General features: G+C 50.6%; 8 protein-coding genes across 8 annotated transcripts; 3 read left to right on the forward strand and 5 right to left on the reverse strand.

Moving 5' to 3' along the window:
- Positions 1-618: 618 nt before the first annotated feature.
- Positions 619-4,134, reverse strand: PV08_02130 (uncharacterized protein; the record flags this gene model as incomplete). The annotated part of the gene is made up of 1 exon (XM_016376490.1): positions 619-4,134. One exon carries the CDS (start codon positions 4,132-4,134, stop codon positions 619-621), a length of 3,516 nt encoding a protein of 1,171 aa, XP_016241766.1.
- A 394-nt stretch (positions 4,135-4,528) lies between these two features.
- Positions 4,529-5,092, forward strand: PV08_02131 (uncharacterized protein; the record flags this gene model as incomplete). Its single annotated transcript, XM_016376491.1, has 1 exon — positions 4,529-5,092. The coding sequence occupies one exon, from the start codon at positions 4,529-4,531 to the stop codon at positions 5,090-5,092; it is 564 nt and encodes a 187-aa protein (XP_016241767.1).
- Positions 5,093-5,661: 569 nt separating this feature from the next.
- Positions 5,662-8,910, reverse strand: PV08_02132 (uncharacterized protein; the record flags this gene model as incomplete). The annotated part of the gene is made up of 1 exon (XM_016376492.1): positions 5,662-8,910. The coding sequence occupies one exon, from the start codon at positions 8,908-8,910 to the stop codon at positions 5,662-5,664; it is 3,249 nt and encodes a 1,082-aa protein (XP_016241768.1).
- A 629-nt stretch (positions 8,911-9,539) lies between these two features.
- PV08_02133 (uncharacterized protein) lies at positions 9,540-10,259 on the reverse strand (the record flags this gene model as incomplete). Its single annotated transcript, XM_016376493.1, has 1 exon — positions 9,540-10,259. The coding sequence occupies one exon, from the start codon at positions 10,257-10,259 to the stop codon at positions 9,540-9,542; it is 720 nt and encodes a 239-aa protein (XP_016241769.1).
- An 819-nt stretch (positions 10,260-11,078) lies between these two features.
- Positions 11,079-12,828, reverse strand: PV08_02134 (uncharacterized protein; the record flags this gene model as incomplete). Its single annotated transcript, XM_016376494.1, has 2 exons — positions 11,079-12,488; positions 12,544-12,828. The coding sequence occupies 2 exons, from the start codon at positions 12,826-12,828 to the stop codon at positions 11,079-11,081; spliced, it is 1,695 nt and encodes a 564-aa protein (XP_016241770.1).
- A 932-nt stretch (positions 12,829-13,760) lies between these two features.
- On the forward strand, positions 13,761-14,513 carry PV08_02135 (uncharacterized protein; the record flags this gene model as incomplete). Its single annotated transcript, XM_016376495.1, has 1 exon — positions 13,761-14,513. One exon carries the CDS (start codon positions 13,761-13,763, stop codon positions 14,511-14,513), a length of 753 nt encoding a protein of 250 aa, XP_016241771.1.
- A 686-nt stretch (positions 14,514-15,199) lies between these two features.
- Positions 15,200-17,011, forward strand: PV08_02136 (uncharacterized protein; the record flags this gene model as incomplete). Its single annotated transcript, XM_016376496.1, has 1 exon — positions 15,200-17,011. The coding sequence occupies one exon, from the start codon at positions 15,200-15,202 to the stop codon at positions 17,009-17,011; it is 1,812 nt and encodes a 603-aa protein (XP_016241772.1).
- Positions 17,012-18,739: 1,728 nt separating this feature from the next.
- On the reverse strand, positions 18,740-19,291 carry PV08_02137 (uncharacterized protein; the record flags this gene model as incomplete). The annotated part of the gene is made up of 1 exon (XM_016376497.1): positions 18,740-19,291. The coding sequence occupies one exon, from the start codon at positions 19,289-19,291 to the stop codon at positions 18,740-18,742; it is 552 nt and encodes a 183-aa protein (XP_016241773.1).
- Between the last annotated feature and the right edge of the window lie 1,654 nt (positions 19,292-20,945).

Genomic DNA, 20,945 nt, shown 5'->3' on the forward strand with positions numbered 1-20,945 from the left:
CCCAGACCCATCCAGGCTCACCCTTTGGATATCTACACACACATTGATGCGCCTGTATGAATACCAACACATTACTTGACATGAAGACGGCGCGAAAGACTAATCGATTCAAGTCGATCAATTTACTCGTGCAACGTCCGAGGCAAAGAACACAATTCATTTATAGGCGTCGCCACCTCTCGAGTCTTATTGGCAGTGTACAAAATAAAAACTACGTAGATACTACAAATACAACATCCATCATGACAACACATGATACAACTTGGTCATAAACTTGTACACAAGTATGAGTACACCAAGTACACCTCAATGCGGATACATAAACCCGTACATACCTTACGGCAGTCCGGGGAGAGCTGGCAGGATGTCCGTTTCCGTTTCCGTTTCCGTTTCCACTTCAATCCCATTCCAGTTTTCGAGCCCACGGGGTGTCGAGTTGGTACATCAAACGCCAACAAGATGATGTGACATGATCCAAGCATGCCACTGTACAACTTGAGTCAGCAGCGACGTGAGTCACTGAATGATCATCGGTGACAAGAGTCGAGACATGTCGTTGAAAATCTAATCAAGTTGCGGCGAGATAGAGAGATTCATCCGGCAAGTCGAAAAGTAAACTCAGACCTCCCAACCGTCCTGCGAAGACTTGTACGTCCACGGACTCGACTTCTTGTCAGCAAGCCAAGGTGCCTTGGTTGTCCCAGTTCCAGAATTGCCAAAAGCCTTAGTATACCCCAGATTCCACCGGTCCTCGACCTCCATCAGCATCGCCCTCTGAGGCTGCGCGTGAGGCGGGATAGGGACTTTTGGTTTTGGACGACGGCCACGAGGTGCTTTTGCTGGAGTCTTTGGCACCGCACTGGCCGTACCACTACCGGTGCGTTTTACCTCGTCGTGTCCACTTTGATTAGCCGAGCTCGTCGAATCTGCCTCGGCCTTCTCAGCGTCTTTGACAATAGTCTTCAATTCTTTGTCATCACTCGTGATTTGCGCGCGGATATAGGCTATATCGACACCGTCGGTGCCGTTGAGCGTCGACATGACGCTCGCTCGAGGCGTATACCTATACTTGTCTAGGTCGATGGGTCCAGTCTTGGGTTTTACGGCGGGATCAAGGAACGCTTCACTTCCCTTCGCCAGGAGCTGGTTGATATCGAGACTCTCCCCGTGGGGGATCTTCTCGGGATGGCTGGGTGTGACACAGTCCATGTCGACTTCCTTGCGGAGCACGTGGTCGATGTCTACTGCTGAAAAGAAAGCACACGACTGAGGCAGGTCCTCTATGCCCATCTGTTGGCTGAACATGGCTCTTGTCCAGAGATTGCTGATCTGGAGGGCCAGGGCGGCTCTATATCTGTCTTCATGCTTGACGAGATACCGAATCTCGTCGTGTACTGTGATTGCGAGACGAGCGTCAAGGTTGAAGCGCCGTATGAGATAGTCCATACTTATAATCAGGAGGTGTAAATAATCGACGCCAGAGGATTGGATCGCCCAATTGATCCGGGAAGTCATGAAGGAGCCCTGGTTGATGAAGCGGCGCATGAGCGCTTCGGTGATACCAGCACCAAGGATTGGAGTGCGAGGACGTTCTTGTTCGGCAAACTCTTCGAGGCGGTTGAAGACGAAGGACTCGGTACCGCCTCGCCAAAAGGAGCCGTTCCCAAACGCCTTCCGTCGAGTTCGTGTTCCTTTCGTCTCCTTGTACAGTCGTGAGGCAATCTCGTTGGTTTCTTTTTCGGAGAGGAGAGGGTTGAATTGACGCAGTAACTGTGCTGCGAATTTGAGGCCGGCACCGTAGATGCGGCCATAGTTAAAGACCTTGGCATCGTTTCGGGAAATCCCTAGAATTTTTGCTGTCTTCGAGTGCAGATCGGTGCCTGCAGCCTTGGTTCCCTCAAGAGTCATGAAGCCTATCGCATTGCCACCGTGTAATTGAAATTGAGCATCGCCGACAAGTGAGGCAATCCAAAGCTCCTGACTATCAACATCTGCACCAACGAAGCAATATCCTGGTGGTGCTTTGATCATCGCCTTCAGCTCAGAGCCCACACGGTTGGCTTTGGCATTTGAAGCCGTGAGCCAGGTGTTTTCCACAGCACGACGCGTGATCGTCCCCATCGGTATGATTTGGGGAAGGATGAAGCCTTGATTTGTTTTGCCGCCAAGAGAAGGATCTCGATCTGCCTCTCTAACGACCATCTGGGAGGTGATCCTGTCCCTGGCCGAGATCCAGTATGAGCACGATGCGTTCATTTCCAGAGCTTCTTTCGCCAGTGCGAATTGGGAAGACAGTGTCCCTGCTTCAAAATACTGCTGGTATCCTTTCGCCAAAGGCGTGACACACCGAGCTGTAGGTCCATCTTTGTGTGGTAGTTTGAAGTAGACATTCTTCATGTCAGACTTTAGTGTTTGGTTCGTCTCCTCAGACATGTCGCAGGACACGACATTGCTAAGCTCATATTTGAGAACATCCTTTTCTGGCACACGAAACGTCCAGCCGTGTTTATCAGACCAGATGAGAGGATATCCATCCCAGGAGAGCTTGAGCAGTATCGGAGCGATTCTTGTTCGGACCGTCAAATTGAGAGGAGAGGTATTAGAGGTGAACAGGTCTCTGTACCAATTAGGCGCACCTGGCTTCTTCTGACGGGCAACAGGGACTGGCGCCTCGCCCTTCTTCTTTGTCTTTTTGTACTTGATCTCCTGTCCTGACCAGTCCAGCTGGTTAAGCCAAGGGTCAGTCGTGTACACTTCTGGCTGGTCTTTGACTGCTAGTGCTGCCTCCGACAACTGAATGAGCCTGTCCTCGACATCTTTCAGCCTTTGCTGATATGTGCCCTCGGCTCTTTCCAGATAGCGATCCCATGACTCGTCAACCGGCAGGATGACAGACGAGAGATGTCTCAGGGCACCAAAGCTGACTGGATGAGGGCACGTCTCTAGGAAATTTGGAAAGACTTTCTGAAAGACTTTGTGGGTTATGGCCACGTCTGCAGCGCAATAGTCAAGTAACTCGTCGATCCTTTCGCGAATACCTTCTCGATCGAGCTCACCAAAGAAGTCTCGTTGGCTCTTGTCGATAGTCACGCCGCAGTGGAATTTTGCGACGTCTCTCAGAGAATTGATGGAACTTCTCCCAACCCACAATTCCTCCTCTTCCTCGCTCAACGTCTTGTTCTCCAGCATTCTTTGCAGTTCGAGAGAGTTGTGGTCACCGGCCATCTTGTCCCTGAGATCCCTATTCTTCTTGTGTTTCATCCATGTCGGTCTTTGTCTCGAACACATGCCGTTCACTGCGACATGCAATGACATGGTATCAATGAAGAAATTCTTCGACTGCTTCAGATCGTACTCTTCCTTGACTCTTGCGCGATCATAGCCAATATTGTGCCCCACCACAATTCGTGGCTTCGATGGATCGCCCAAAGGTATAAGTTGCCTTGGGTTGTCTGATTCTCCAAGAAGATAGGGCGATATCCACGCATACCAGGCAGTGGGACTCGCAGCGGTTGCCATGACTGCGAATGGTGTTTCTTTCCACATCGTTTCGACATCGAATGACAACATCATCTCGTCCGGGGCATCCACCTCTTCAGTCGTCATGTCCGAGTTGTACTTTGTCCAACCACTTCTGATAACCCATTTTCGCGGTCTTTCAGGAGTGTTTGCCCTGACGAATGCTTTGCCATAGGACAGATATGGTTCCGAAGCATCCATACCCAACTTGGTGAAATGCTCGTCCAGCGTGGTTCCGAAGATAGGCGGAGTATCCAAGCCGATAGACGGTGCATTGTCCTGGTTTTTCCCAAGCAACTCATGCCGTCGCAAATGGTCCTTGGACAACTCGACGAGATCTGCCCGTGGTCGCGTGGCGCCTGCGGGGAAGATTTGCGGATGTACATAGTCGCTTAATTGCTGTACCCCGATGTCATTGTATCTGGAACGCGACGGACGTGCGAGGGTGTTGTTCTGGTCGAGAGGAGAAGAGGGGCTGCGATGGACAGCATCACTCGCATAGTATCGTCGAAGGATGGCGGCCGCTCGAGTTGCATACGGTTGTCGTAGTCTGAACTTCTGAGAGGTTCTGATATAGCCTCGCGCACACTGCGCGGGCGCAGGAGGCCACAACATCTATGCGACCGTCGTTTGGACTGCGATGGTCATTGTGAAAGCCACGGTGGTGACAGATGCCTTAAGAGACACAGGCCTCTCTTGACGTTCGGGGGCCTGTCAAGTCTCAGGGGAGGCAAAATCCAATAGTCGCGGATGGCCATCTTATCTTATCAGATTCCGAGGTTTAGCCATGTCGAATCCACGCCGAAAGTCTTGCGCAAAAGCACATTGTGGAATGGTCACTACTATACCTCAAGCATTGCACGGAGTCTATCCAGGCTCGGTTGTCATTGACATTAACTTAACCGTACTTCAGTTACGATTCCCGCAAGATACAACTGGCCCCTCAGCACTCGCAATAAGATATTGTGTTCCGATATATAAACACCGGTACGGAGCACATCAAGTAAAAATGGCATTCAACGCCAAAAACTTACAATACAACAAACAAGAACCATCCTTCCTCCGTAAGTTGAAAGGGGAATACGGCGGTCTAGACGGGAGGTCAAATGTCCAGATCGCCAGACCCAAAAAGGACCGTCTGAAAACCGGCGATGGGGATGAAGACGAACCACTCATCGTGGACGAATCAGGCGAGACGGTAGAGAAGGCCGAATTTGAGAGGCGACAAAGGCAAGGCAGTCAAACCGTCCTCGAGGATGGGTCGAGCACCGAGAAGGCCGAACGTGACAGTAAAGGAGGAGAGCAGCAGCAGCAGCAAAGCGAGAGACAGAAAGTCACGGAGATCGGGTCATCCGCGAATGCTAAAAAGAGGAAAGTCGGGAAAGTAGTGACGAGCGACGAGGTTGATGACCAAGGAGACGGGAATGCAGAAGATGGTCAGTCGAAGACGAAAAACGCACAGAAGCCAAAGTCGGAAGACAAGGATGGCCGGGAAGTGAAGACGCCAAAGAAGGATCAGCCCAAGAAGAAGGGCAAGAAGATCAAATTGTCGTTTGACGATGCGGAAGGATGAAGGTTGAGGATCATCCATTTTTTACTATTACGGCGAGCACAACTTTACCGATCTTTCTGGATCAGGCGCCATATCGTGCTCAAGACGTACGGAGTACGACGTGGGAATCATCCAAGCTGTTGAGCACGACATGTCACATCGTTACAGTTATCAGCAATCACTAAACCGAGTCACGCAACCGGGTCAAACGAAGCGTTTGGTGGGAAAAGGGTCTGCGATCAAGTGTGTACCACTGAGCTATTGCCATGATCCAAACGGGTGTGTGTGGTGGATAGGATGCTTTCAGAGGGCAATCTCCAAACATTCCGTGCCACTGGACTCACAGCTACTGGAAATGCAAGAAGTACTACGTGTACTCCACAGACATGGAGCAGGCGCTACGTTCTGCTATGCAACGCGCGCCAGATGTGTCACTTCTGAAAACAAAGAGGGAACGAGGGCATGAAACCTGGGAGGCTTGGAGGAAGGACAATGGATATGGGACATTTGTTGCGTGGCTTCATTTCATCCAATTCTCATTTGAGCCATCACATCGTCATCATAGAGCTACCTCGTCACAGCAGCATCTTCTAATTTGACTTCAAAGTCTTTTGCTTCTCTGCGTCTCGGCCACCTCGTGCCGCTCTTACGAGCAGACCTTTTCGTCGTCGCACACCATCCACGTACTTCTTCGCCACGTTTTCTCTCTCACCATGGACACCCAAGTCCTCCAATTCCTCCTCGCTTCTCGGCACCCAGAATGGGTCAACATCATCGATCATCTCAAATCCAATGAACTGAAGCATGGGCTGTGCCAGACCTGAAGTCCGTTTTCTTATCTCTTCACTGAAGCCAAAACTTTCCGCGACAGGTAGTGTCGCCTCGATCGTAAAGTATGGCGTCCCTTCCAATAACGACTCGCTAAGAATGGATCCTCTCCGCCGCGTGAGGACACTGTACACTTTGCCCAATACGTCGGGAGTCGCTTGGATGGTGCAAGAGTACATGGCAAGCAATATTCGGGGCGACCAGTCAAGAAATCCAGATCGGATACTCTCCCGCACACTGGTGATGAGCTCTCCGGTCAATCTCCCAGACTCAGTGCTCGCATCGGTGTCGTCAACGGGTTGATAGACTACTTCTTCCAAGAAAACAGCAACGCCTTGAGTGGGTTCTCGACATAGTGGACCTTGGGCCGTCGCAAGTTGGAATGCATATGCAATCGTGTCCGAGAAGTCGTGCGTTGAACTCGTTGTATCGACGCTCCCTTCACCATGTCCGTTCCTCGTTCCGTTACCACCGCTTTCCTTCAATTCACCTAGCTCTAGCAAGAATCGTTTGCACGTATTTGTTCCAGTAGCATCGATGAGTAAGTTTGGCCCTACTCTCCGAGGTCCAAACGCACATATCCGCGGAATGACTTTCGCCCAAACTTCCTTTTCCTCCTTTACTTCGTCAAATACAGCCTGTAACTGTGTCCGGAACTCTTGAAGCGACAGAATACTCCGCTCGTTGCCTGTCTCATTCCCTAGATCTGCAACTTCGTCTTTCTCCGCTTCGACGCCATCTTCTTGGGCCTGCTTCTCGGCATACAGTCGTCGAAGTGATGGTCCGTGCTTGATCAAAAATTCAGTAACACTCCGGGGTAGCGGTCGCACTCTCAACCTCACGGTCACTGTCTTCGAAGCTGTCACAGCCAGTGCTGTCCCTCTCGGGTTTTTGGTCTTAGGCGGTTCCATCTCTTCCGCTTTCACGATTGTCTCGCGATACGGCACAATAGGCTCGCCGGGCTGGATATCGCATCTCGCGAATCGCTCCCGCAGATCTTTCAAACACCGCTCCAAATGCAGTTCACCAGCGGTGAGAATGACATGCTCGCCACTCTCCATCTGTTCGTAAACAGCGCAAGGGTCGCTCTTCTCCAACAGTCTTAAACCACGTATCATCTTGTTAAGATCCATTGGATTCGTCGGCTCGAGGGCGACGCGAACAATGGGCTGGCTCAAAGTCGAAACGCCCGCGAGGTTAACACCACCTTCGAGCTGCGAACATAGCGTCCCAGTTTTGAGGATGTGCCCTTCCAGTCCTTCAATGCCAAAGACGACGCCGGCGGGGACTGTCTCCAACGGCTCCAACGACCGACCCATGAGCAGGTACAAAGCCGTGATAGGGACCTTCTTCGGCTCCGGCGAAGCATGAGGGAATGCAGGGTTGAATTTTGGCGGTAAGACATAAACCTCATCACCAACTGACAATGAGCCTGAGAACAATCGAGCGAACCCAATCAGATGCTCGGGGTCCTCTGGTTGCTCCGGTGTCAATTCGTCTTCATCCTCTTCACCTATTCCGGCATTGCTCAAACCATTGGTAACCCCGTCCACACTGCTGTTACCTTCGGCTTCGGCCTGTGCTTTTGCGATTTCAGCACGCTTGCGTCTAGCAAGCTCTCTTGCTTCGTCTGCCGTCAGCGCTGCGCCAAGTTTTCTCCTCTTCGATGGTAATTCGCTTTCTGGGATGGCTACCATTTTGCTAACATACGCCACCACCGGTGCCGTCGCCTCAGTGCTGAATCCAATCATCGACTCTTTCACCTTGTCGTCAATATACCTCGTACTAACCAAGTCTTCGATCAATTCGGGCATTCTTGTGGCCTGGGCGCTGGGTGGGCTGGGCAAGTATTCTATGACAGAGACAAGCAGGGCCGTCGACAGTGGCAGCCATGACGCAAATACAGCCTGCAATATGGTCTTGGGATCCCTGGACTTTGCGATATGTGGTGGTAGTTTAATCGATAATGACTTGGTGATTTTCTCGAGTAGTGCAGGGTCTCCGCGCTCACCGTTGACGCCCACTGTCGCATTATAGACTTGCCAAATTGGATCAAGCACGAGTTGAACAAAAATGGGTTTAAGATTTCTTCCCTTCAAGTGTTTCTGACCAAGTACCTTCTTCGTCTTGGGGTCGAGGTAAAAGTCGCCCCATAATACCTTCTCAAGGATTGATCTCTTGATGCCCAACTTCTTCTCGTAGATGCTAGCGAACTGCCGTACTGTAAATGCCCAGCCATCGATAGCGCTCGCAAAAATGACATTGTTCTTCTCCGGGGCAAAATATAAATCTTCATCGTCCCGTTCTTCGAATTGTTGATCTAGGTCGGATTCGGTCGCGGTCTCGCTCAACGCATCTTGTTTCTGTTGCTCTTTCGCAGCACGTTTCTGGTCCAGTTTCTCCCTCCACAACAGGTCCTCTTCCATTCTCTCGCCTGCGAAAAAGCCGCCGATAACAGCATTTACGCCTTCAAGAACCCTCTCGAGGTGCGAATAGGCTTCCGCTGGACTCATCTTTAACTCCGTAACCAGTCTATCAATCTTGTTTATGACGAGCAGTGGCCTGAGTTTCTCGATCCATACCTGCCGTAGTACCGTCACCGTCTGCGAACATACACCCTCCACGGCATCCACGAGCACAACCGCCGCGTCGCACAGTCTCGAGGCCGTGGACACTTCGGAGGAGAAGTCGATATGGCCAGGGCTGTCAATCAGGTTTATCAGGTATTCCTCCTTCTTTGGCGAAGCATCTTCCTGTGCCCGGCGCATCATACTGAAGTATAAACTGATTGCGCTACTCTCCATTGTGATGCCGCGAATTTGCTCGTCCGGCCTCGAGTCGAGGTAGCGGACTTTTCCCGCCATCTTGGGCGATATGATGCCATTGGTAGCGATGAGGGAGTCGGTCAATGAAGTCTTGCCGTGGTCAACGTGTGCGAGGATACATATGTTCCTTATGTTCTGCGGGTTAGATTGTAGGGAAATTAGTTGGGAGGGGGGTATTGCTGGCATGGCGATGACTCTGGCGAAAGAACTATGCGAAAGAAGAACCTTGACAGTAATAAGAGTGATCACTATCGCCCAACTCGTATGTCGCCGTTTGGGTGGATGTTGCTCACCCGGATCAATTGGGCATGCGGTAGTACGACGACTTGCGATACTGTGATTCCTCATAAAATATACCTCAGTTCTTATGACGCACTTTTTCCAGACTCCAAAACTTTTTCTCCACACTTTGTTTGTGTATTTTAGGCAGAAGAACGATGCCCCATGCAGCATCTGGAATATTTCCAGGCATTTTCTATGAATTCTCTTGCGTCTACCAGTATTTAAGCACCAAGGATCGGAAGGAAAAGTTCCCTTGATGTGGCTCATGCGATTTGGCGAGAGCCTAGTTCATGAGAGCCCAGTTCATCAGCGCGTTTTCTAGTTGCCGTGTTCCCAATGGCTTGTCCCTGGGGCAGATGGCGCTGAAATATTCTGAGCTTCTGGCTGGACATGCGACCATGACCTAAATTTATCTGGGGGCAATCATAGCATAATCACAGAGTAGGCGAGAATAGGCGGCCTAGGCTGACCCCAGAAAAAGACACCGGGAAATGTGACAGCATCAGCCCGATACTGTATATGCGCCTGGTCATTTATGCAGATTTTCCTTTCCCTTTCAAGATTTTCCTCCTCTGTCTCATCATGTGCGTGTACAGGATATAACTTCCCGGTACATATATCCCCAGTGTAGCCTTGAGGAACCAATCTATGTTCTTCCCTTGTTCCTGCGCTGGCGTGAGGGCGAGGTACATGAGCAAACACTCGCTCGTAATGCCGATCGGATACAGCACAAAGAAGGTGTTGTACCGCAGCCAGGTCAAGGAAGCAGGTACTCTCTCGCTAATTGCCGCCTTCCACACGAAAAATCCGTAGCGTATGATTTCTGTGATTCCCCATGCTGTGATGATCCCTGCAAATGCGATCGGACCGGTAGTCGAGCCTGGTGCAGAGCGGCCGTAGATGTTCGTTGTGAGAACAATCTGAGGGAACAGCTCCAGCACCACCCAGACTACCAGTATGCGAGAAGCCACTTGCATCGCTGTTGTGAGAGGGCTCGCGCGGACAAGACCAACTAGAGCATGGACGATCTCTAACAAAGCGATCGTTTGAGTCCATTTTAACAGCGGGAATAGTGCTTCGAAGAGGTTCTCGAGTTTACCGAACGTGAGGAGCGTTGGAATGAGGAGGGCGGCTCGAAGGGTCACGGTGGACCAGAGGGCGAGGCAGACGGCATTGTATGCTATTAGATATTGCGAGGTCAAGGTGGATTTGGAGGCGCCAGAAGGCGGGCGACGCTGGGCTTTGTCGTCCATGGCCAAGTGAAGAATAGACGGCCAGAAAGAAGCTGGGTTGAAGAGTATACGCAAGGCGGTCTGGAGGAAGAGGCCACAACAAATATACGGCTACTTACGTACATTATGTGATCGAGGAAATGAGTGCGGAGTCGATACCTCGTCGACTTAAAGCAGCGTATGGATGGATCCTATACATGGTATGAAATACACTTGGGCAGAGAGATAGGTTCCTAACATAGACATACATACGCATCATGGAATTATTTGCTTGAATATGAGAGGTAAATCTGGGTAACCTTTTCATTACTCCTCTGCTAGTAATACATTGAATTATCAGCGAATTTGGTTGGGTTGCTTGGTCTGTGTGACCATAAAGCCCCCTTGACATGAGTAGAGAGTATCTGTCTGATGCTTAAAAAAGCCAGATCCCTTCGTAGGTACCATACACTTGTCTGAAGTACTAGATGTTGGCCAGATGGCCATATGTGCACACCCTCTGATCTGTACACAATCGAGCACACCTTTGGTGCTCATTGTCGATTGGTTACCAAACCATATCATAAAACAATGATTTGATCTAGGGTAGCGTAGAAATGGTTACCAGACTTCACAATATCAATTCAGTTTCACCATCCAGTCGAAGTGATGTATTTGGCATGTAATGCCATCTGATCGGATCGATTCAATTCCAAGTCGGTCAAGACAAAAACTTTGTGTCCAGTGAGATCTTCCTGGGATGAAGCGACATTCGGTCCTTGTGGTGATGCTTCGATGGTATGTATGAGTGTAATGTGCGACGAGACCCTGGCTTGGGACGCCGTCAAGATCAGCAAGCTCTCATGTCGACGGCGGTGCCTCTTCGTCCTTGGGAGCCTCTTCGTTTGCGGCTTTGGGTTTCTTAACACTCTTCCATTCCATCCAAATACCACCCATTATCGCAGCCAAAGCAAAGGCCAGCCCAACGTAGAAGACAATCACGAGCGAGTGGTTGTATACTTTGAGAACCACGGGTAATTGTTCAGGTGTGAAGACTTTTCTCAAGCTCGTTGCGCCGGTCCTTGCGACATCTTGTGGTCGAATGCCGTTGACGCCTTTCAGCCCTGATATCAGTTTATTGTCGAGGATGTTCTGACCCATTGCAACCGAGATGGTGCCTCCAAGACCTTGTCCAAAGAAGACAACAGAGACTCCAGTAGGAGCGTCCTTCTTGTCCAGAACAGCCTGAGCAGCAATATTGGTCTGCTGGAGACCAAGGCCCACACCAAAGCCGAAGAGAACCTGGACACCGATCCACATCGGATGCAGTGTGTCTACGTCAAAAAGTGTAAACAGTCCAGCACCGATGGGTGTCAAGATACCACCGGCAATGATGGATGGCATATAGTAGCCAATTCGACTGACAAAGACCCCAGACATGATGGACGCTACTACCAGAGACAGGATGAACGGTAGGGTGGAAATACCAGCTCTGATGGCAGAGTCGCCCTTGATGGCCTGGAACCAAATACTCAAATAATAGACAACGAGCATGAAGGAGGCGCCGAGGCAGAACGCATAGAACATGCCGGCAGCAATCGTTCTATTCGTCATGATGCGTGGTGGCACCGTTGCTGACTCTTGCCGCCAGATTTGGATGGCAATGAACACAACGAGCAAGACGCCGAATAGGACAAACAGGGCAATGATGCGTCCATCACCCCATGGGTACTGTTGTCCGCCCCACTGCAGTGCCAGGAGAAGGCATACCATGCATGGCATGAAGATAAGAGTGCCTGGGATATCGACACGCTGAAGCTTCTCCCTGAACGGGAGGTCGCCAAGGGCTGGCTTGGTATTGTCAATAGCGAAGAAGAGAAAGACCAAGACCACGGCACCGATTGGCAGATTGATATAGAAGCACCATCTCCAGGTGACGCTGGTGGTAAAAACTCCACCCAGCAGTGGTCCGGCCACAGAAGCAAGTCCAAACACTGCACCAAGCAAGCCCATATAGGTGGGACGTTTCTCGAGAGGGGCGGCGTACATCATCAAGATCATGGCTCCATTGAATAGGCCGCCCGCACCGAGTCCTGCCACAGCTCGTCCCCAGATGAAGCCGACCGAGTTTGGCGCGGCGCCGCAGACAGCTGATCCGACCTCGAAGACGACGACTAGGCTCATGAAGATCCACTTTGGCGAGTAGAATGTGTATAGCCGACCAAAGAATAGTTGAAGAGCCGTCGTGGGCAGCAAGAAGCCAGCATTGTACTATCAATAACGTTAGCAAGATGTCGCGGAGTAGAACCAGGGAGACCAATCGTACCCAACCAATATCACCGAAACTGTTGAATTCGTCGGTGATTCTTGGGAGTGCTGTGGCAATAATGGTTCGATCCAGCGCAATGAGAAACACGGACAGGTAAATGCTCAGGAGGACGGACGCCAGTTTGAGGCCGTGCGGATAGTCTTCAGCATGGCTGGTGACTCTTTCCAGAGCAGCTGCCCCGTCTGCCTGAGGTCGATCTGATATCAACGATTGAGAGCGCGCAGGGTCATGGGCAGTTTTCTCGTCGACTATCGGCTGAGTTTGACTATTCTCTGTTGCCATGATATGGTGAGAGTGTCTACAAAGAGAGAAACGAGGAATGGAGATAGGATGATCAACGGCCAGCTGTCAAGAAGGCTAGGCCAGGCAAGGCAAGGGAAAAGAAAGACGAAGAAAAGAGAGAACAGAGGTTTGTGGGAGCGCGAACAGAAGACAACAACAGGCAACAACAAGAATGCTTGGGAATAAATTGAATGTTTCAATGTCGTTTATCTGGGAGTGACTAGGCGATCTATTGTAACGGCATTTGCATCATGCGCTCGCGTCTTACCTCATTGCGGACTGTAACAGTCACTTCGGGCCCGTATGGACTCGTCGATGGCAGCTCGCTACATTGATGAATCTACCAGGTTGTTCTCCCTAATAACAAGAGAACCAAGGCAATTCTAAGCTTTTTGGAGAAAGTGGGAAAAGTGGGACGGCGGCCGGAGAAATTTGCTTCCGATCGGGGTTAAAATCCTTAACCGCGCCAATTGATGAAGTCGCATTATCACCGGCGAATCGCCAACTCATCAGAGTGACCACCATCTCGTCTGAATGCGCCGGTTGGCGTACTCGTATTCGCATCCATCACCCCCGGCAGCCTAGTGGCTCCAAACGAGGGCCAAGTGAAGATTTGGGCCATCGCGTGAGGCTCTACGGAGTGCAATCACTATAAATTAGGCTCTAATCTACAGTATGGGAGAATACCAGCACTTGAATGCGGTTTAGTGGCAAGTCTGGGGAGCCCGGTCGACTTTCCCTACACGGTACACCCTGGACTTGACCTCCATGACGCTAAAATATTTTTTTGGAAGGACGCAGTTTTCCAGTCTGGCATTCAACAACCGACTACGACGGTATTCACGAGGTCCTCGCGAGGTTCATTTTGTTGCGATTCCGAGTTCCTCTCTCTACGAAGTTGATTTTATTTCCTTGACTTTCACTCGACCAAAATGCCTCCCTCTAAGCGCAATCGCATCGTGCACACCTCCAAAACTCACAAGAACCGGAAAGAATTGGTCCGCAGACTCGCTGCAAATGTGCAAGAGGCCGCTGAACAGTACAACTATATCTGGGTTTTTGGAGTAGAGAACATGAGGAACAACTTCCTCAAACAAGTCAGATCAGATCTCAGTGACTCAAGAATAATGATGGGCAAAACAAAAGTCATGATGGTAGGACTAGGTCAGACCGCCGAGACCGAGTGTGTACCTGGTGTCAGTGCTTTGGGTCCTTATGTCAAGGGCGAGATGGGACTGCTATTCACAAACCAAGAGCCGTCAGAGATAGAACAATACTTCCAAGGCACTCTCAACCTGGATTATGCCAGAAGTGGAACGATCGCAACGCAAGAGGTCAGAATACCACCGGGGGAGCTTCACACCATGTATGGAGTACCAGGCGGCGAGGAAGACCCCCTACCCATCCAAATTGAACCGACCCTTCGCAAGCTTGGAATTCCCACTCGCATATTGAAAGGAAAGGTAGTGCTGGAGGAGCGACCGGATGGAGCCATGGTGGACGACGATGAGGGCTATCTTGTATGCAGAGAGGGAGACACCTTGGACTCAAGACAAACAAACATTCTCAAAATCCTCGGTGTACGAATGTCAGAATTCAAGATTGACCTGAAAGCCGTCTTTGATAAGACCGAGGGTGCAGTACGTGAGATTAACGGTATGGACGTTGACGGGGCCGCTGTCTGAAGACATCTCTATCATGTTCGGGTTTACGACTGACGAACCATGCGAGCCACATGTCGATCTGGCTTCATATCTTATCATCAGCAATGAAGTCGACCCATATCTGATCGACACTACCATCAGAAGGGATTGAGTTTGCGGGGCTGCCAGCACTGAGTGTAATCCCAGCGGAATCTTCAGATCACGAGATTGTAAGCCCATTCAGTGCATCGTCAGACCGACGTGGCATCTCAGGGATTGATGGTATTTGCTTCCTGCTGGCTGGAACGGTCGCCCAAGAAGAGAGTTATTGAACAGCGTCGGTGGCTTCTTCATGGTATTGTACGGCGCTAGCGAATGAGTGTTGGACCATTACAATCAGTCTTCAATTTACATACGTGAAATTCGGGTTGACGGTCCGGTATCTGTGTGAGTTGAGGGGCCACTATGGTTGAATGTTTCACCCCAAGAACCTCTACCAATAGTATCCATCATGAATAGCTAAGCGCCGACCGTTCGGGCTTCGAAAGCGTCTCACAGCCTCAGCACAGCCTAACTACTTCCTTGACCAAAAGTTCTTGCCAAAGGTTTTCCTTCTTTGAAAGATAAAGAAGTCCTGTCCCGGCCAGGAGTCTGACTCGGTATTCAGTGGAAATCGTCCGCGTCAACCGCCATTTCATCGACCATTCCCGCACCTCGTCGAAGTAATAATGAGGCTGCTCAACTGTCGGACCCTGCAGCTCGAATGGTTCGCGGACGATAGCATTCCCGAGTACGCGATCCTGTCGCACAGATGGGACAAAGGAGAGGTTGAGTTCAAGGACATGCGACATCTTTCTAAAGCTCGGCGAAAAGAAGGCTTTGCGAAAGTTCGAAATTCGGCGAAGAGGGCATTCAAGAAACATGAAGTAGAATACATCTGGATCGACACATGCTGCATCAACAAGGATAGCAGCGCAGAGCTTTCGGAAGCCATCAATTCCATGTATGCATGGTACAAGAACTCAACAGTTTGTCTGGTTTATCTCTCCGACGTACCGGGAGACGAGCCTATCACGAGTAATTCAAGATTCGGGGGAAGTGTATGGTTTACACGCGGATGGACGTTACAGGAGTTGATAGCGCCCGAAAGAGTCGAGTTCTATCGCTCAGACTGGAGCTCCTGCGGCACAAAACAGGACCTTCAAAAAGTCGTTGCCTGTATCACTCGCATTCCGGAGTCGGTCCTTGGAGATGGCAACCTGGAGCAGTATTCTGTCGCACAGAGAATGTCATGGGCATCGGACCGCGAAACCACACGAGTGGAGGACGTGGCCTACAGTTTGATTGGAATCTTCGATGTCAACATGCCAATGATATACGGAGAAGGAAAGAAAGCTTTCATGAGGCTACAAGAAGAGATCATCAAACGTTCCAGCGATCAATCGATTTTTGCTTGGACAAATGCTCGGAATAAGCCCACTTTGCTGGCCCCTTCACCTGCATACTTCAAGGATTGCGATGATGTTTCCTACGGGAGTCACTTCGCCTCGAGCGGGCATCTCAATCCTTACGCGCTCACCAACACAGGCCTAGAAATTCACCTTGCTCTGTTAGCCTGGTCGCTAGACGTCTATGTTGGACTGCTTGGATGTTCTCGGATGCCAAAACGGGCAAAAAAGGGCAGAAGGATGTCAATCGGAATATTTCTGTTCTACAGTGATTCTGGAAGGTATTATAGAACAACCTTTGAAGGTCTGCGTAGTATAAGTTTCGAGGACTCTGAGATGCGCGCGTTTCTCTCGGGGGGCCAGGTGATACATGGAAGAACAGTGTTGATTCATCCAACAATTGTCAGGAACTTCAACTGTCTCTATGGCTTCAGGATCAAGCAAGGAATTCCCAACGGCTTTTGGCAGGTGGCTTCTGCGAAGGCGAACCTGTTGGCACATCACTGGGATGCAGAATCTGGAGAAGTCTCCATCGACGAAGGCACGGCAGGGACCGTTGCAGTTATTTTCTTTGACGGCTTGTTCGATTCGTTTGGTCAGACCACGTTCATGCAGCTTGCGTTCGACGACTACTTCAACCCGTGCTGTTTGATTGGACGCTGCGATAGAGATCAATTCAATTCCTTCAGGTTTGCCATTGGCCAAAGCGATATGTTAAGAGCTTATCCCCGTCGTCCGTCCCCTCGCAGCCCAGGTGACCGGGAGAAATTTCCCAAAGCTTCCTGGGCGAAAGAAGAGGATGGATGGGCGGTAGCAATCGGCAATTGGAAAACGAAGAAGGTCGATGTTTCCGGTCGTGGTATGTGCCATGCTTACAAACTCACCACACGAACACAACTATTTCCCCCCAAATTCGACCTCCTTAAGACTGCTTTCCCAGGAGTTTACATTGCTTTCGACCGGTTTTGGAGATCGGGCCTCAAAACCCCCCGTTCCTGGCAATTCATCTACCATTTCCCGGATGCACCAGTCGACGCAGGTAATCATCGCCTCGTCCACAGCAGCTCAACCCCAGCACTCCTCAATGGTTAAGCACACACCGGTTCGACGACCATAGCGTAATACGCACGAGGGATATCGCCGAGACAAGGACTCCCTGTTCTGAAGCGTCCATCTTTCGTATCGGACACCTTTTGACTTGCCACGATGTATGTGCTAGGAAAGATCCAATACGCCATCTCGACAGTCACAGGAAATGGGGATATCGGAAGTTTCACGGGTACACTTCATCGGCTGAATGCGTGTTGGAAGCGGAAAGATGCAATGGATCACATACTGACTTGACTTACATGGGATGTTTTGAGATTGTTTCCGCTTGCTAGCTAGAATTTAGATTGGCTAGTCCAATGAGTAATGAATTCTCTCTCCCTAGAAGCCCTTTGACCATCGTCCACATCTGTAGTATTGACCATTAAGCGTCCTCAACAGAGCCTACCACTAGACATCAAACGTGATACGTGAAACCCCCCCCCCCCCCCCAGACGCCCGTCTGGAGCATAAAGCAGCCTTGTGTGATACGTTACATACCCGACACCCTTGTGAAGCAGCGTTTTCGGTCTGTCTGCCTACTGGCCTAAGCTTATGGTGTCCGGTACGTAACATATCGCTGTGTGACAACAGGCAAAACTCGGAAAGGAAAAGCAAGGCGTCATTCGCATTGACTTGATCAGGCGGCAGTTGGGGGCATACGGGACAGGACATGATTCTGTAGATCGTTCTCGATGGTGGAAAACAAAACGTCTATGACCGGTTGTCGATGGCTTGAGAGCAGCATGATCTTCTTGAAATTGTTCTCCTCGTTCGTGATTTGGGTTCATCAACGGCAGCAGCAACAACAGCAGAAGCAGTAGGGAGGAGAACCGCAAGACATGAACCGGGGAAGCAGAAGGTTGATCTCATTCGTTTTCTTTTCGTTTTTCCCCTCTTGTTTCTAGCAAAGCTCAAGTCACGTCTGACGAGTACCACAACAATGAAACTCCTCCCTCAGAAGCTAAGATCCTTGAGTCCCTAGAACCTCGTCAATGTCCGTCATCCGACACTGTGGTTAAGGTAGAATTTAAAATCTTCGGGATACACATACCTGCCCGGTGCCCCATGAAATAGCCTCTTCAAGACTTGGGTCACATTGTGGACCCCACCGACAAGGTCAGAGCAGCCTTCTCAAAAAAAAAAGAAGAAGGGAAAAGAACAGCCGAGCTAAAAAGGCCATTTGAAGACTCATCAGGCTTTAACCACCAGCACCAGCATATATGAAAATCTCGTCCCAAGCCGGATATATCACATGTCCTTCTGCCTTGGTCTGTTCATCTGACTAGGTCAGACTGAAGCAGTCAGTACCTTGTATGCATCTGCCATTTCGCCCGACTTGATTTCTTTTCCAATGCTCTATGAAAAGGGTGGACGGAAGGAGAGGCAAGTTGCCGTCTTATGCCCAACTTAACTCACCTTCCTGAGCAAAACGTATGGTCACACCATCAACATGGCGTTATTCATTCGATCGGTGGGCAAGGGAACGGACCCCCGCAACTCGTCGACTTCCACAAGCCTCTTGTTGTAACTTGTTGCTCCCTTGTTACCGACATGGAATGTCTCATCTTACTTCAGCCAGTCCAATTCACGGTATGTGGAATGATTTCTGCCTTGTTTGCTGCCTCGGCCAGGAACTAGAATCGTACCTTCTCGTAAGTGCCCCTCATCAGCAGAAATTTTCCCAGCCAAGGGAATTCATGCAATGAGATGGAAACAAGAAAAGACACAAAGTCACAACTGTGCGTCAGGTCCCCAATCAACCCTCTGGAAAGCCTCTCGAAGTCTTTCATCGTCGTCTACCTTGGCGCGAACAAAGTTGGCTACGTCGTTGACTTTTTCCGTCTGTCGTACTTCGTCAAAGAACTCTCTGATGATTTCGGGCTCGCCCACTCTGACGATGGCGAAGATGCCCGAGATCATTTGTCGGTGCCGGCTCACCTGCTCTTTGGCGTCGTTGAGTTCTTGGACAATGCGGTGGTTGGTGGTCTTCCTCCTCCCGTCGCCGTCGGCATTGAATCTGCACGACCAGCGACGGCGTTGGCAGTTTTCACACGGCTGGGTACCCGTGCATCGGATCTTTTTCTGCTGACACATGACGCATGCTTGGGACGATCGTGCTCTTGACCTGGCTGATTGCGGTGGTTCGGGTGGGCCGTCATCGGCGGGTGGGGATTCCGCCAGATCGAGTTCGGTGGGATCGGGTTGTGTGTGCACAGCGCTTGCATCGTCTTCGGATGCGGAAACTCGGCTTGTGTTGCGGTTGGATGGACCGGATGAAGCCATCGCCCGTCGGACGATCCACAAGAACAGAGGCTCTGGAAGTCTCGTATGGTTCTGCTAAGCAGAACAGGCGTGGGGCGATGCTTCCTCTCTACTCTATTGTAGATTGAATGATTGGTGATTGGTGCCGAACACAGCAAACGATCACGATCTTCTTGTTAGGATAACAAAAGAGTTTATGGCTTCGTCGACGGCACGAACTTTGTTGCTCGCGGATGCATGGTAAGCAGGGAAGTACCAACAAGTACAGGAGTCAAGTCTGTTGTTAAAGGTGTGGAAGGGGAACAGGTGAATCCAACCAGTCCCGGCATCAAGGTCAATCCCCTTCTGATCGCAGATGAGGCGATCAGCACCCTGGTCTTCTTGCCTACCGGTACAGCGTCTGCTACGTGACACGATATGTGTTAGGAGGGCGATGAGGGAAAACAATTCCGGGCCAGCCCAAACCACGCTGGTGGCTGGCAGAGCCCACGCTGCATCTAGACCAAGGCAGGTTGAGTGTCTTGAAGCCTGACCTCCGTCGACGACGGATCGCAACCTACCTTCCGATCCCAGCTTCCCAAGGTGAAACATTAGAGTGAGGAAATGGTTCGTCTTGATCTTGAAAATAAAAGGGATCTGTCGGTCCTCGTCGGCAGATAGATGTGGGAGATCTGCAGGCAGGGCCGGGACATGTTCAAGAGCTTGTCTTTTTTCTAGAAACATCTGCCAAGAATCACAGGATAGAAGGGAAGAGGCTGAATGGAGGGACAGCATACACTGGGTAATTTCCGAGCCCTGCTGTGTTCAATGAGGCGACGCGAGACCGCTTGGATAATCCTTACCGTTGTAAAAGTACAGTGAGTCAGGCCATCCAAACGCGAAGGTCAGGAAGTGCGAACTGTGCCGTACTCGTACTGACACAAGTCCTCACCCTGGAGACATCATCCTAATCCTTAGTGTTAGTGAAATTGGAGGACGGGGGGGATTGTTGTGTCTGCCACTTCGGAGTGAATTTCCTGACGCTGCTGTTGGATGGTCGATGGTCACACAAAGACCTGGAGGTGCATGGAGAACTCAGCTCGTAGCGCGCCGCTAATTGGTTACATACGTTTTCTTTGGATAGGTAGAGAATGGTGAGGGCTTGTGATTGTGGCTTTTTCTCTCATCAACCCGGGGAATGGCGTGGTAGTGGACAGCGTAGTCGAATTGGTCAGTAGGTGAGAGAAACCAGGCGAGCTGCCATCAAGTCTCTTGAGGGTCAAGGAAGTCTCGGTTCAAACAGAGGAACTCGTAGACACGCATGACGATAAGACAATCCCCATGCGAGGACTCGCGACGTTCTGTAGGCGTATGGCTGCGTCGCTCGAGGCAGTGTCGATGCGATGCGATGCGATGCGATGCGAATGATACAATGCGCGGTGGCACGACGGTCTAAAGTACAGGCGGCTGTGAGAACGAGGGCTCGGGAAAGCCACAACCGTCGTCTTCGTCCTCATTGGTATTGTACCAAGTGCAACCTCGTATTCAGTCTGTGGCTTGCAAGCTGCACGTCGCAAGGGACCAAAGTTCCGCCGGGCTTCGTCAGGCTTATGGCAGAGGCGGTCTGCGCGACTTATGTGCAAGCCACAGGACTGTTTAGCAACTAATGTGTAAGCCACAAGGACTGTTTAGCCAC

The sequence above is a fragment of the Exophiala spinifera genome, assembly GCF_000836115.1.
Source record: "Exophiala spinifera strain CBS 89968 unplaced genomic scaffold supercont1.1, whole genome shotgun sequence".
Classification (NCBI taxonomy): Eukaryota; Fungi; Ascomycota; class Eurotiomycetes; order Chaetothyriales; family Herpotrichiellaceae; genus Exophiala; species Exophiala spinifera.